The sequence below is a fragment of the Lygodium microphyllum genome, chromosome 13 (genome assembly GCF_053477565.2).
Source record: "Lygodium microphyllum isolate KBCC chromosome 13, Lygodium_microphyllum_v1.1.10, whole genome shotgun sequence".
In the NCBI taxonomy this organism is placed as follows: Eukaryota; Viridiplantae; Streptophyta; class Polypodiopsida; order Schizaeales; family Lygodiaceae; genus Lygodium; species Lygodium microphyllum.
In genome coordinates this window covers 55,521,317-55,536,374 of record NC_141147.1, presented here as the reverse complement: position 1 = coordinate 55,536,374, position 15,058 = coordinate 55,521,317, and the positions used below count along the sequence as shown (strand labels likewise).

The 15,058-nt window shown below is 39.4% G+C and overlaps 2 protein-coding genes across 2 annotated transcripts; both read left to right on the top strand.

Moving 5' to 3' along the window:
- The first annotated feature begins 3,478 nt into the window (after window positions 1-3,478).
- On the top strand, window positions 3,479-5,826 carry LOC148026640 (uncharacterized). The gene is made up of 5 exons (XM_087690331.1): window positions 3,479-3,848; window positions 3,954-4,132; window positions 4,259-4,998; window positions 5,467-5,533; window positions 5,782-5,826. The coding sequence occupies exons 1-5, from the start codon at window positions 3,479-3,481 to the stop codon at window positions 5,824-5,826; spliced, it is 1,401 nt and encodes a 466-aa protein (XP_087546457.1).
- Window positions 5,827-7,703: 1,877 nt separating this feature from the next.
- LOC148026639 (uncharacterized) lies at window positions 7,704-12,130 on the top strand. The gene is made up of 19 exons (XM_087690330.1): window positions 7,704-8,085; window positions 8,157-8,213; window positions 8,369-8,551; window positions 8,641-8,715; window positions 8,795-8,956; window positions 8,996-9,073; window positions 9,156-9,232; window positions 9,331-9,440; window positions 9,532-9,569; window positions 9,662-9,827; window positions 9,915-10,013; window positions 10,156-10,236; window positions 10,323-10,396; window positions 10,551-10,622; window positions 10,726-10,785; window positions 10,903-11,067; window positions 11,149-11,256; window positions 11,349-11,555; window positions 11,632-12,130. The coding sequence occupies exons 1-19, from the start codon at window positions 7,750-7,752 to the stop codon at window positions 11,767-11,769; spliced, it is 2,286 nt and encodes a 761-aa protein (XP_087546456.1). The 5' UTR covers window positions 7,704-7,749; the 3' UTR covers window positions 11,770-12,130.
- The last annotated feature ends 2,928 nt before the right edge of the window (window positions 12,131-15,058 follow it).

Sequence of the window (15,058 nt, the reverse complement as noted above, 5' to 3'; positions counted from 1 at the left end):
GACTACCGTTTTTGCAGTTCCAAATGAATGTTAATAGGTTTAATGCCTTGCTACAACAATTGAGTCATCAAATGAGAAGGATTGCTTGGCTAAGGCTTATGATCTATTATCGTCTCGCTTATATCTTACTTGGAAGTGCTTGGACCAATGTTTTTTTTGTGATGATGTGTGCTTCCTTTTTGTGAAGCTTATATTGGTTTTAATGTAACGATGTGATACCTCTTTCTTGAGGTTTGATCTGCATAAAGAATTATCATGTCTTGCAATGTGGATACAACTTTTTTTATTTTTGTAGTGTAGCGCACGTGAGAGTAATATTCTCTAATTGTAATATTCACCTCTCTCACTCACTCTCTCTCTGTCTCTCTCTTCAACATTTGGATGAAGGTTATGATCTATTGTTGTCTCGCTTATGAAGATATTGAAATGCTTGGGCCACTGTTTTTTTTGTGATAATGTGTGCTATCTTTTTTTGTAACGAGACTGGATTGAGTAAACTGTATTGGGTATCTACAGTGTGGTGTGATGTCTCTTTCTTGACGCTTGATATTCATTTTTATGGTGTAATGCATGTGAGTAATATTTTCTAATTCTATGGTCTAATTGTAATATTCTCTCTCTCCCTCCCTCTCTCCCTCTCTCTCTCTCTCCCTCCCTTTCTCCCTCTCTCTCTCTCTCCCTCCCTCTCTCTCTCTCTCTCTCTCTCTCTCTCTCTCTCTCTCTCTCTCTCTCTCTCTCTCTCTCTCTCTCTCCAATGTTTGGTTCAATTTATTGGGGGTGATGCATTCTTCTCTCTTTTAAAGAGTTTGTAAACATTGATCTATAGTTTATTTATAGATATAATTATTATATCTTGCAATCTAGAGAGAAAACTTCATTGATTTTTGCAATGTAGTACGTATCAAAGAGTAATATTATCTGTAAAATACGTTTCAATGTCTAGGAACTTGCTATGGATTGGAATAAGATTGTGTATTCCTTCTCTTTTCAAGAGTTTGTAAATATTAAATACATTTTTATTTTTAAGTATATTGCCTCTTTCTTGAGGTTTGATCTATAGAAATACTTATTATGCCTTGCAATCTACAGAGAATAGTTCATTGATTTAAGAATCCTAACGTTTTATAGTTTATTGTGCATTCATGTTGAAGAGTGATATTTGGGTTTGAGTTATAGGTTGGGGGATCGCGCGCCGGTTGGATATAGCTTTTTTTTTGTCTTTGGGTTAGATATATCTAATTGTATAGAATATATAAAAATATATGATGATTCTAATTTTGACTACTATTGTTCCTTGCACGTAGGAGGATTGTGCTGATTTAAATTGTCGTAGTATTTTGGATTATGTGATTCTAGATTGATTCTACTTTTAAGTCTTTTTGAAAATACTAATCCCAATCAAGTCTCTCCTTGAAAGAATGCATGTTTTCTCTTGATGTGCAGGCTTTGTGAGAATCCAAACAATATGGGATTAAATAATCAGAGAACTAGCAAGGATTATGTGTTGTGTATTCATAGGCATAGACTCAACTCTACATGATATAGACGACGACAGATTGCTAGGCTTAGGGCTCAAATGGCAAGGCATGACCAGAGGGGGTATAAAGAGATGTGTTCTACTATAGTGCATCCTCAAAGCAGAGTATTTAAAAATAATATACGAGCATATAATAGTACTCTTGCATTTGTGTCACTTGGTGCCAATGTTGATGAGATTTTGCATGTTGTGGGAAATTCTTATACCTTTAGAGTGCATGGCTCCATTTATCATCGTATAGGCTCTTTGATTCCTAATGTGCAACGACAGGAAAGGCCAAGATTTGCACAACTTTATGTTTATGATACTGAGCATGAGTTATCTAATCGGTTGGATGTTATGCCTAATTTATTGCCAAACTTGCTTGGGGAGCTTAAGTCTATGATGCATCAACACAATGCATATGCACAAGCTTTTAGATCCGTGGGTATGCAATTGCAAAACAATCCCTTGCATGATTTGAGAATGACTATTTTTGGGGTTCAACATGCTAATAGACAATACTCAGCTCCAATGGCAACTGAGGTTGCGGCTATCATGCCAGGACAAGGCGATGAGAATACTCTTGATCGTCGAGACCTACATGTTTATTGAGGATGCATTGCTATTTCAAACTTGCATAGGGCATATATGCCAATGCTATACGTCCTTCTTTTTCCTATGGGTGATGATGGTTGGCATGTAAAGGTACCTTATAGTGGTGTTAATGTCCCAATTAATATACATGGATTGTCTAATAAGGACTGTGTTACTCAGATGCAATTTTATGCATTTCGACTACAAGTGTGTGAGGACACTGAGGTGTGCATGTTGCGGGGTGGCCGATTGTTGCAACAATTTATTGTTGATGCTTATTGTAGTATAGAGCAATGTAGGTTAGCTTGGTGTCGTCAAAATCAATTAGTTTTATGCTCAGAAGTTTATAAGGGCTTAGCAGATATGGGTGGAGTGATGGATGATGGGCCGATGGGGATTATTGGTGCCTCTATTGGTAAAAGGGTGGTTTTTCCGTCTTCTTTTACTAGTGGGCCAAGACACATGTACCAGTTGTATTAGGATGCCATGGCTATAGTGCGAAGTAAGGGAAAACCTGATCTATTTATAACGATGACATGTAATCCAAAGTGGTTAGAGATAACTAATGCTTTGTTGCATGGACAGACTACTTATGATCGTCCGGATTTGACTACTTGGGTATTCCATAAAAAACATGCTGATATGATGCATACATTGTTGAAAAGGAATCTGTTTGGAAATGTTGTAGGCTATGTTAGTGTGATTGAGTTTCAAAAGCGGGGGCTATCACATTCTCATACTTTGCTAATTTTGGAGCACCCTTTTAAACCCTCTAAAGCATGCCATTATGATAGATTTGTTTGTGCTGAGTTTCCTGATAGAGCAAAGTTTTCAGCTTTGTTTGAAACTATCTCAAAATGCAATGTCCATGGTCCTTGCGTTGTAATGAATCCCAAGAGCCCTTGCATGCGCAATGGTCGATGCACTAAAAAATTCCCTCGGAGGTTTGTGAATGTAACAACTGTTGATAGCTCTGGCTATCCTGTTTATAAAGACGAGATGATGGAAAGACAGTCACAATAAAGGGTAGTACTATTGATAATCGGTGGATTGTTCCATACAATCCGTACTTGAGTAAAAAATACAATGCACATATAAATGTTGAAGTATGCTCAACGGTGGCAACTGCTAAGTATTTGTATAAGTATATATAGTAGATGAGATCGAGAGTTATTTAGATGCACGGTATGTTTCTACTTCGGAAGCATGTTGGCAAATATATGACTATGCATTGCACAATGAGAAGCCTGATATACAGCGGTTGCAAGTGCACTTGCCTGGTGAGAATTATGTGGTGTTTCAAGATACAGACAATATATCAGATGTTATGCAGAATGAAGATATCAGAAAAACTACTCTTACGGAATGGTTTGTGTGCAATCGTATTCATCCAGAGGCTCGAGCTATTCGGTATCAAGACTTCCCGATGTATGGGTGTGGAATGCACAACGAAAGGTATGGACGAAGAGAAAGCGTGGAAATACGTATGGTCAAATATACTTTGTGCTGCCCATATCTGGTGAGCGTTATTACTTGCGAATGCTCTTGACAGTGTCTCGAGAATGTATGTCTTTTGATTATTTGCATACTATTGGCAACGTGGTGTACAACACCTTCTGCATTGCAAAGGGCATGTTAGAGGGTGATGATGAGTGTGTTGTGTGCTTGGAAGAGGCTGCATCTGTACAAATTGGTGCCCAGTTGCGTGCTTTGTTTGCTGCAATTTTAGTCTTCTGTGAGCCTACGTAGCCTGGTCAGCTCTGGGATAGGTTTATGTCACCAACGGTGGAGGATATTTTGTATAAGTTACAGCTAGAGCATGTGCATATATCTTCTGCAGTTCTACAACAAGAGGCATCAAAGAGGGCTTTATTGCATCTTCAGGATCTTTTGCGACAACATGGGCGAAGATTATCTGACTTTGATGGATTGCTAGAACCTCATCAAACAGATTCTCAGTTGTGTGCTAACCCTCTTTTAGAAGATGAATATGCATATGATATACTGGAGCAACGTAGAGTTTGTGTTTGTATGGAGGCAAAGTTGAATGATGGACAGAGGGTTGCATATAATAAAGTTATAGGTGCCATTGGTGGAAACTTTGGGGATGTTTTTTTTTTGGATGGTCCCGGTGGGTCTGGAAAGACATTTCTTTACAAGTGTTTGCTTGCTAAGTTCCGCAGTGATGGTCATATAGCATTGGCAACGGCATCATCTGGAATTGCTGCTTTGCTTCTGCAAGGCGATCGTATTGCTTACTCAAGATTTAAAATTCCATTGGATCTATATAATCGATCCACCTGTAATATTCCTATTCAGAGTGATCTTGCTCAACTGTTCAGACAATCGAGCCTTATTTTATGGGATGAGACTCCCATGATGCACAGGTTTGCATTTGAAGCTGTTGATAGAACTTTAAGAGATATTATGAGCTGTGATAAACCATTTGGTGGAAAGGTTACTTTGCTTGGGAGTGATTTTAGGCAAATCCTGTCCATCATGATGAAGGGCTCCCGTGAAGATATTGCTAATGCAGCACTATGTTGCTCTCATTTATGGCAGTATGTTAAGGTGCTAAGGTTGTCTGGGAATATGAGGATGTCAACCGCTGGTGGTGTAATGGATAATGGATTTGTTGGTTGGATTCAAGGGGTAGGGGATGGAGTGGGTATTACGGAGAATTGTGATAAGTTACGTATTCCATCTAGCATGGTATTGAAAGGGTGCTCTATTGAAACTTTGGTTAATAGTGTGTATAGTGAAGTATCTGCGGTGAGAGACTTTGGGGCATATTTTAGTGAGTGTGCTATACTTGCAGCGCGGAATACAGAGTTGGCTTCTTTGAATCATTGTGCATTGCAATCGATGCCAGGAGAAGTTATACAGTACTATAGTGCGGATTCAATTGCAAAGACGGGTGATAGCTCATTTTTATACTCTGTAGAGTATTTAAATACACTGGAACTTGGAGGTGGATTTCCTTCCCATCTATTGTTGCTAAAGATGAATGCACCTATTATTATGCTTAGGAACTTAAATCCAGCAAAAGGTTTGTGTAATGGTACACGGTTGATGTGTAAGGCATTCAATAAAAAGGTGATAGATGCTGAAATAATAACAGGGACAAATGTAGAGGAACGAGTTTTTATTCCTAGGATCACTTTTATTCCTAGCACCTTGCAATTTCCGTTTGCTATGAGGCGGAGGCAATTTCCTATTCGATTGGCCTTTGCTATGACGATCAATAAGTCGCAAGGCCAGACATTGTCTGTTGTTGGTCTTTACTTAAAGACACCAGTATTTACACATGGACAGTTGTATGTTACATTTTCAAGGGTGAAATCCTCATGCAGTGTGAGGGTGTTATTGGATGAGGATGGAAGCACTGTGAATGTCACGACGAACATTGTGTACAAGGAGGTACTTCAGAAGATGCAATGAGGTGCATTGCTTTTTTGCAAAGATGCATACGGAGATGAATTTTTTGGAGAGTGGAAGATATGCTTGCATTTTTTTAGAGATGTATCTATTGAATTTTGATGGCTTTATAGTCCTTGCTTGGTGTGTATGTGAGATAGCCTCCAAGTTGTATTCAATTGGCATATACTTGATGGTAATTAAGTATATATTCCCTACACTGTATATAAGTGTTTGCTTGACTTTTGCAGATGCCTACTCCAAGCTGGGGTTATTATCCAGCTTCTGAGTATTAGAAGGAACTGCAGTGTAACTTGCGCGCAGTGACAACGCATAATATTATAAGAAGAACGCTTGCAAGGGTCATTGAGCGTTTGTATGATGATGTAAACATAGAGATTTTACTTCCAGTCTTTATTGAGGTGGTGCATTGTGGGTATACTTAGTGCTTTCGAGTGCATATGGGTGAAGCTGAGCAGGATAAGAGGTTTCGGCGATCTCACATTGATAGAATACCGAGGGGGTGGCCGTCGTATGAATTTAAGGACCTCAGTTGTTTTGTGATGCTACATCAAGTTGTGACAATGCCTGCCAAGTGGTTTACAAGTGTTAAGCCAGGTATTGTTATTCCAATGTTAAGTGATCTTTGTCAATTGTTGGATGTGTTCATATTTACGTTGTGAGCTTTTAAAATTTTAGGCACAAGAAAGAGAGGAAAGACTATCATGTCCCCTGTACCATCACATCGGGACGAAGAGTGGCTATGGGACTTGCTTTTCCTGAGCATGCTGTGTTGGAGAATGTGGAATTTTTTCCAGTGATTCTTCAAAGAAAAGAAAGCTTCATTTTGGTTAGGCCCGATGGAAAGTTTCAACATCTTTGTAGCGTTTGGAGGTAGATGTATCTATATCTATTTATCATAGGTATAATCAAGAAGTGGTACTTCGTGGTTTGTTGATACTTGGATTTATGGTACAAAGTTTTCGGCTCTAGAGCAAGATTTGGTTTTGGGCTTTGCTTCACCTATCTGTATTTGATGCTTGGATATGCTTACACTTTGCAGTTCATTTCAGCATAGCAATGTTATTTCTGATTGTAACATCGAATGATCATGTAGAGCTACTTCTAGCTATTGTGCATAGTAGGTAGTGTTGTTTTAATGTTAAGTCCCCTATACCATCAACAAGACGAAGAGTGGCGATCGGACTTACTTCGCCTGGCCATGCTATATTGTAGAGTGGAAATACTATTATGTTCCATGTACCATCAACAAGACGAAGAGTGGCGATCGGACTTGCTTTGCATGGCCATGCTATATTGGAGAGTGAAAATTTTCCCAGTTATTTCTCAAAGAAAAGAAAGCTTCGTTTTGGTTAGATCCTATGGGAACTTTAAATTTTTTTGTAACATTTGGATGTAGATGCATAGGCAAAATCAAGGAGTGACACTTTGTGGTTTGTTGATACTTGAAATTGTGGTGCAAGGTTATTGGTGCAGTCTCTAGAAGAAACTTTGGTTTCGAGCTTTGCTTCACCTATGTGGGTTATTAATACTGAGAGTTTGCATGCAATGCTTGGACAAACTTAAATTTGTGGTGTGGCTCATATATATTTTATTTGTGGTTCGTTTCACCGTAGGAATGTTATTTCTCATTGTAACATCCAAGGATACAAGTTGTTTCTAATTGTTGTGCAGAGCAAGTATAGATACAAGTTTATAAGTTTGGTGCATGGTCATTGCATGTATATATGAGTCTATGTACTCCTTGATACAAATGCATATTTGGCCTTTTATACATGTGTGTGAGAGAGAGAGAGAGAGAGAGAGAGAGAGTGAGTGAGTGAGTGAGTGAGTGTGGATACAGAGGGGGGAGGTGTAAATGGGATGAGAGATAGAGGGGTTATGAGTAGAGGAGAGTAAAGCATGTGATGTTTTTGTGATAGCATTACCCATTATGCGATAAGGAAGTGAAGCTACCGTGTGATTCCCTCGCACCCTGCTTCGCGACGAAGCGGGATAGCGTTCCTTGCACGCGAAGCGCGCCAGGAACGCTAGTATCATATAGATAGATAGACATAGATAGGTACATATTACTTAAATATCTTGTATTTACATAATGAATGACCATATTCATCATAATCACAATCATAGTCCTAATTACGTTTATATTAGATAAGTATATCTGTGAGCTGATGAACTTCGAGAATTGCAGGAGTTAGATGATGATGGCGCAACCGCTTGTACTGCGCACTGTGTCTCCTCTCTCCCTGGACCATGGCTTCTGTCACATTCAGTTGTCCTTGCTGACATTGCCTTCTTCTAATTCTTCTTCTGCATCTTCTTCGCCTTCGTTATCATCTTCTTGTTGTTGCTCAAGCGTCCATTCAACTCCTGCTGATTATGGCCTCCACGGTTCTGTTGTGTCTCTGCAACATCCACTCGATAGGGTTTGCCTCCACGTTTCTCGAGAACTGTGCAGCGGCTTAGTCATTAATTCACGGTCCTTCTCTGTCTTCCCGTACGACAACAGCAACACTGTCTCAGTGGTCTTTCCGGTGAGTAAGTTCGTTCTCTAAAGCCACACATTGCTGTATTTCACCGATCTCTATCACTTCATATCGTGCAGGAGGAGCACAGGGACGAGATTCTTTGCAAATTGCAGAGTTTGTGTCCATCATTCCAGGTCTTTCATCCCTTCACGTTTCATGTTTCTTTTAACCGCGGATTAAGGCACTTACTTGAAGGCTGTCATTACAGTTAACGTGGGAGTATATAAGTTTAGGCATTGAGTATATAAGTTTAGGCATTGAGGATAGGCGTCTCGCCAAATCTGTGTAGATAAAAACAGATTTCCAAGAAGATGACACGTTAGGTCCGGGATTGCTGATGCGCAAAGCCATGGAGTCTAGTTTGAAGGATTATCTGATTTGTGAGGGCTGGATGATCCTGGAACCCGACATGTTCATCTACGGATGCGCTAGTCAATTTCCAGACAACGTACCAATGGAAGCAGTGACCATTGTAACATTCTGCAGTCAATTTTATTCATGACAAGAGGTTGCCAGATATGCTTCAAGGTTTCTGATCCAAGCTTCAAATATGAATTGCAGGCTATTGAGACTGGGCCTGATGACAAAATTGACTTCTTGCTTTGTCCTGATATCGTAAAGTTCAGACCATTTGAGGTTGCTTTTCACTGCCATTACATTCTTGCAATAGCTACAGTATGGATTGCCTCTTCAGCAATTGCACATGATTCGACAGGTTGCAAAGGTATTGCCTCAAGTTTTGAAAGGCTCATATGATGATAGTTGTGAAGTCATTCTAGACCAATACATGCAAAACCTTCCTGAGGAAGACATTTTGGAACTTAAATGCGTGGTTGTTCCTGTCATGCGAGATGGCTTTGTATCTGGTATCAAAACTGATTGATTCCATTTTGCAAGCAATCTACTGTTCAAATAGTTGTTCATGAGAGTAAATGCAGGCTGCTGCAAATCTGCACCACAAGGCTTTTCAGTGGATGAAATATGGCAAGAAAAGGCAAGTGAAACATTAAGGTCGGATGCTGATTATGACACAGGGAGGAAACTGCTGAAGGCAAAGCTAACCTTTTCTGTTTCAGTATGGCTTGGTGCTGCCAAATGATGTGTTGTACATTCGGGTCTCCTTTTTATCTGAGCAGCATGTGCCAGCAATATGGTAAGGTCCCAGTAAGATCAAATGGGCTCCTGAAGTCCAAGTAAATTAGGATATTGGCCATGGTAAGAAGCACAAAGTTGCAAACTATTGGTGTGCAGGTTTCCAGCATGTTTTGTCCTGAGAAAGCCTGGGGTCATTCCAGCCACCCCAGCTGTTAGAAAGGACCGATTTCACTCAGTTCTTGAACACATTATTTCAAGAATTTCAGGTGCTTATGTAACATGTCAAATCACACTGCATCTGTTTGAACATATGTTTGTGAAATGTGCTCACATACATCATGATTATCTTTGGAATAGAATGGAACTTTTTTAATGCTGGAGTACTGAGGCTTGAGGTATGCAAGTAGATTGACAATGTTTATATCAGTTCTAAGGGATAATTTTCTCTAGCACTATAGCACAATCAGATAGCTGTGTTGTTGTACAGAAAAACTGTGCTCAAACAGCCTTGTCTTTGCAAAAAGTACCATGCTGGTCATCTGCCAAGACCACAGCTATGCAGAGGTCTGCTTGTATTGTATCCAAAGGTGGCACTTCAGCCTGTGATTCCTATCTTTCACTGCTTTCAAGCTTGGAGACTAAACTGTTACATAGTAAGTCATGGTGGCCCCTGGGTGTCATTGTACTGAATGCTGCAGAGTGCCTTGGCTTCAATGCTCACAATGCCTTCCTGTTTTCAGGCTTTCGTCGGCCAAAGCCCTTATCCTTGGCTCAGAGCTCCACTGATGTTTCACTGCCAGACGATCCTAGTGTTGGCACAAGCTATCAGCTGGACAAGGGTGAGCTTCTAGTACTTACTTTTGGCATTATGACAGTTGGGAAATACCAAAGTCCTTTTGCCATCATATACGTTTCAGCCATAATCTAGTTCTAATCGATGAAAACCAGACATTTTTAAAATGGGACCTTATTGTTATCTAGGAAAATATTCACAAGAGGGAATTGCAAAGAAAATGCCTGGTCTGAATGTTCCCTCATTTTCTAGCAGGAAAAGTTGTAAAGGTAAATTTCTCTGGAGTCTGAGCTGTGAAAGGTAGGAGGCTGATTGTTTCTTGACATGGCTAGTATCTCGTTTCCTTAATATACAGAGAACTTGATCGGGAAAACAGAAGCTATCCACATTTCGATCAATCATGGTCTCCCTGAAGGTTTGCAGCTACTTGCAATTTTTTTGATGAATTAGAAAGGAGTGCCCCATTTGAATGCCTCTTTGAAAGCAATACTTGGCACCTGCATTTCCTGATGCTTTGGGGCTCTGTATTCTGAGCCTTCCTATCTTCTATGGACCGGACTTTCTATGTTTCACTATTGCATAGCGATATGCAGAAGCCCAAAAATTCACAGGGAAAATGAGAATTCAACGGAAAATTCAGAATAATTGCAGCAAGGTTTGCCAGCTGTGAAAGTGATTAGAGCATCTGCCTGCCCTTATTTGTGATTTAGAAAGATCAAATTGGTGAGCCTTAGCTTTTGCTGTTCTATATTGTCCAGAGTCTTGTGCAGAGCAGCAGCAGAAACCAGTCTTCTAAGGCCAGTGCAAGGCATTGTTTGGTGAAGCAAGCAGGAGCTGGAGTATAGTTTCTTGTCTTTCTAGAGCTACATATTTGGCTAGTGATTTAGTTTAGATTTAGCAGCTGTTTGTGAGAATTGAAGAAAGTTTTTTCTTAGAAGGCGGCCCCTTTCAGTTTGTCTCAATTGGAAAAGGCAGACGGGCAGCCTGATCCTACTGCTGTCAAGAAACCAATTAAGACACGGAAAGAGGATTCAGCACAGGACGTTGCAGTCAATACAAGCAAGTCATCGGGTTCCACAGTCACAGATACAGGAAAGAAGGTAGCCCACCCTTTGCAATGGCTTCCAGTTAGTGTAGCAGGTCAGGGGAAATCAGAGTGTTGATGACATTTGGTCATATAGGTAGCAACAAAAAGGGAGTCCAAAGGCAAGCAACAAGGCACAGGGAAGAAGACCAGATTAGCTGATGGCACATCCAATAAAGACATTGTTAATATTGCTAAACCTTTGGTAAGAGGGTTTTGTAGTTGCTCGAGGTGCAGTTCGGATAGTGAAGTCAGGGATCGCATTTACTATATCTAGTTGCTTGTTGATGTACGCAGGGTGTAAATCTTTCTACCCAAAATCAAATACTGATGGCAGCACCAGAAGCAGTGCAAACTATTGATAGTTGTATCTCTGTGAGTGACATCACCGCACAGGTCACGACCCTTCCTTTACAGAAGGGCGATATCCCGGCAAGAGAGGCAGCTCGTCCAGACAAACGGACCACTGCTTCTTCCATAGACATAGATGTCAACAACCGAAAGGTGAAGGTCTACTACATTTACTCACTGAGAATGCCGTTTTGTCTGTGGTGTGTGATCTGGCTGTTTCCTTTGATAGGTGCTTCAAAAACATGGTGAGGGAAGACTGTCTGCTTTAACTGTGCCGGAGCTCAAATGCTTTCTGAGCACAAAGAAAACCAAAATGAGCGGGAAGAAGGAGGAGCTTATCCAACGTGTGTTGCTGTTGCTCTCATGACTGGGTGGACCTCCAGGCTCACACTACTGCACTGCAGAAAGCCTATGATCCCTTTACCAACATGTGATTATCTGACGTAATCATTAAGACAAACATGTGACTAATGTTAGCTTTCTGAGTGCTCTACTTTTCTAAATTTAATCAATGTGGTGTGCTGACGGATATTTTCTTTAGCATCCTTTGTGACTATCTTACATAAGTATCTCACAAAGGTGTTGCATCAAAGCTTTGAGCCTTGGATTGACATACATGAATATACAAGTGAAAACTTTCCTGTCAAAGCTGATCGGAAAACATCCTACTTCTAATATGTATGATTATTGGCATGAATGAATTTTGGAGAGATCTTATCCAATTTGTCTAGCATTGCTTTCTTCTTGCTAATGGAACAATTAAGACTAGCTTCCTTAAATCATTTGATAGCATATCTAGCTTCTCTAAATGACTAAATGAAATGGGGGGATAGTTTCCTCTCATGTTTATAGACCTTTAGGGGGGAGATGTTTTAACTCTTTCACTTTGTCTTTTGTGGGGAGTTAATGTTTGTAATGTCTCCATCTTGCTACTATATTATTTTAGCTATAGGAAAGCCCCGAATCTCCAAAGGGCTTCCCGAACCTATTCCCTTTTTCAAACCTCCCTCTCCTCTTTCTCACGTGTAATATCTCATTTTTTCTTTTCCCCTCCATTTTTTCATTAAAGCTTCCTTTCTCTCCCTCCCTCACCTTCTTTTTTTTAATTAAAAGCCCCTCTCCTCTCTCTCACTTATAATCTTTCTATTTCTTTTTCCTCTTTTCTAAAATTAAATTCCTCCCCCCTCCCCTCTCTCTCTCATGTGTAGGGCTTAGGTTCTCTCTCTCTCTTTCTCTCTCAAAAAAGAAAGAAGAGAAGAGGCAGGGATAGAGAGAGAGGGGGAACATCGAGAAAGAGAATTATAGAGGGAGAAAATATGCAATTTAAGAGAGGAAAAGAAAAAAGAAGAGAGAGGGAAGAGAGACAGAGAGAAGAAAATGAGAGAAAATAAAAAGAGAGAATTTGAACACAGGGAGAGAATTATAGAGAGATGAAAGATAAAATTTAAAAGAAAAAGAATTATAGAGATGAAATATAAAATTTAAGAGAGAGAGAGAGAGAGAGAGAGAGAGAAAACATGTAGAGAAAATTATAGAGAGAGAAGATAAAATAGAGGAGAAAGAGAAGGAAAAGAGAGAGAGAGAGAGAGAGAAGAAAAATTTTAAAAAGAGAATGAAGAGAGAGAAGAAGAAAAAAAAGGAATAAAGAGGAGAGGGAGAGAGAAGGAAAAGAGAGGAGAGAGGGGAGAGAATAAAAAGAGAGAAGAAAAGTCGGGAGAGAAAAAAGAGAGAGAGAGAGAGACAGAGAACCAGGAGAGGATACAAAATTAACTAAAATATCTTACTACTATATTATTTTAGCTATAGGTTTGGAAAGCTCGAAACCTCCAAAGGGCTTCTCGAACCTACCCCCTTTTCCAAACTTCCCTCCCTTTTCCCTCCTCTCTTTCTCACGTGTAATATCTCATTTTCTCTTCCCCGTGCCATTTTTTCCCCTCACCTCCCTTTTTTAAATTAAAACCCCCTTCCCTCTCACACTTATAATCTCTCTTTTTTTTCCTCCCCTTTTTTATTAAATTCATTTCCCCTCTCTCCCCTCTCTCTCATGTGTAGGGACTAAGTTTTCTCTCTCTCTCTCTTAGATTAAACTTTTAAATGTAAAATTTTTGTTTAATTAAAATAAGAACATACACACACACACACACAAATAGCAAAAAATAAAGAAGATGAAGGAGGAAGGAAAAGAGGGGGAACAGAGAGAAAGAGAATTATAGAGAGAGAAAATATAAAATTTAAGAGAGAGAGAGGAAAAGAAAAAAGAAAAAGAGAGGAGAGGGGAAAGAGAGACAGAAAAAAATGAGAGAGAATAAAAAGAAGAAAAAGAATTTGAACACAATGAGAGAATTATAGATAGAGGAAAGATAAAATTCAAAAGAAAGAAAGAGAATTATAGAGAGATGAAATATAAAATTTAAGAAAGAGAGAAAAAGAAAAAAGGAAAAGAGAGGAGAGAGGGGGGAGAGAGAGAGAAGAAAATAAGAAAAAGAGAGAATTTGAACATAGAGAGAATTATAGAGAGAGAAAAGATAAATTTAAAAGAAAGAGAAAAAAAAGAAACTTTTTAAAATAAATAAATAAATAAATACAAAGAGCAAAAAAGAAAGAAGAGGAGAGGGAGAGAGAAAATATAAAATCTAAGAGAGAGAGAGAGAGAGAGAGAGAGGAAAAGAAAAAAGGAAAAGAGATGAGAGGGGGAGAGAGACATAGAGACGAAAATGAGAGAGAAAATAAGAAGAAGAGAGAATTTGAACACAGAGAGAGAATTATAGAGAGGAAATTTAAAAGAAATAGAAAAGAAAAAAATTTAAAGAGAAAAAAAGAAAAAAAGAGGGGAGAGAAGAAAAAGAGAGGAGAGGGGGGAGAAAGAGAGAGAGAAGAAGAAAGAGGAAGAGAGATGGGGAAAAAAGAGAAAATAGAAAAGCCTTTTTAAAATTTAAATATTTTTTGAGAAAGAGAGAAAGGGAGAAAGAAGGAGAGAGGGGGGAAGAGAGAGAGAGAAGATATAATTTAAAAGAGAGGGAGAGAAGAAAAAATGAAAAAATTAAGAGAAAGGGGAGAAGAAGAAAAGGGGGCACAGAGAGAGAGAGAGAGAGAGAGAGAGAGAGAGAGAGAGAGAGAATATAAACATAAAGAGAGAATTATATATAGGGAAAAGATAAAATTTACATACTTAAAGAGAGACTGAGGGGGGGGGGAGAAAGTGAAAGAAGAAAAAGAAGAAGAGAGAGAGAGAGAGAGAGAGAGAGAGAGAGAGAAGAAAAATTTTAAAAAGAGAATGAAGAGAGAGAGAGAGAGAGAGAGAGAAGAATAAGAAAAAAAAAGAAAAAAGAGGAGAGGGAGAGAGAAGGAAAAGAGAGGAGAGAATAAAAAGAGAGATAGAGAAGAAAAGCGGGGAGAGAAAAAAAGCAGAGAGAGAGAGAGAACCAGGAGAGGTGAAAACATAAACTAAAATAGAAGGCAGAGAGAGAGAGAGAGAGAGAATTAGACATAGGGAATTTGGAGGGGGGAGAGAGAGAGAGAGGAAAAAGAGGAAAGAGAAAGATGAGAAATGGATTGTTAAGCGAAGTTGCCGTGCGATAGCACGAGTACTTCGCTTGCCGCTTCGAGGCAGCAAAGCTGCCGCGAAGTGGTCTAGCATTCCGTACGCGCGAAGCACG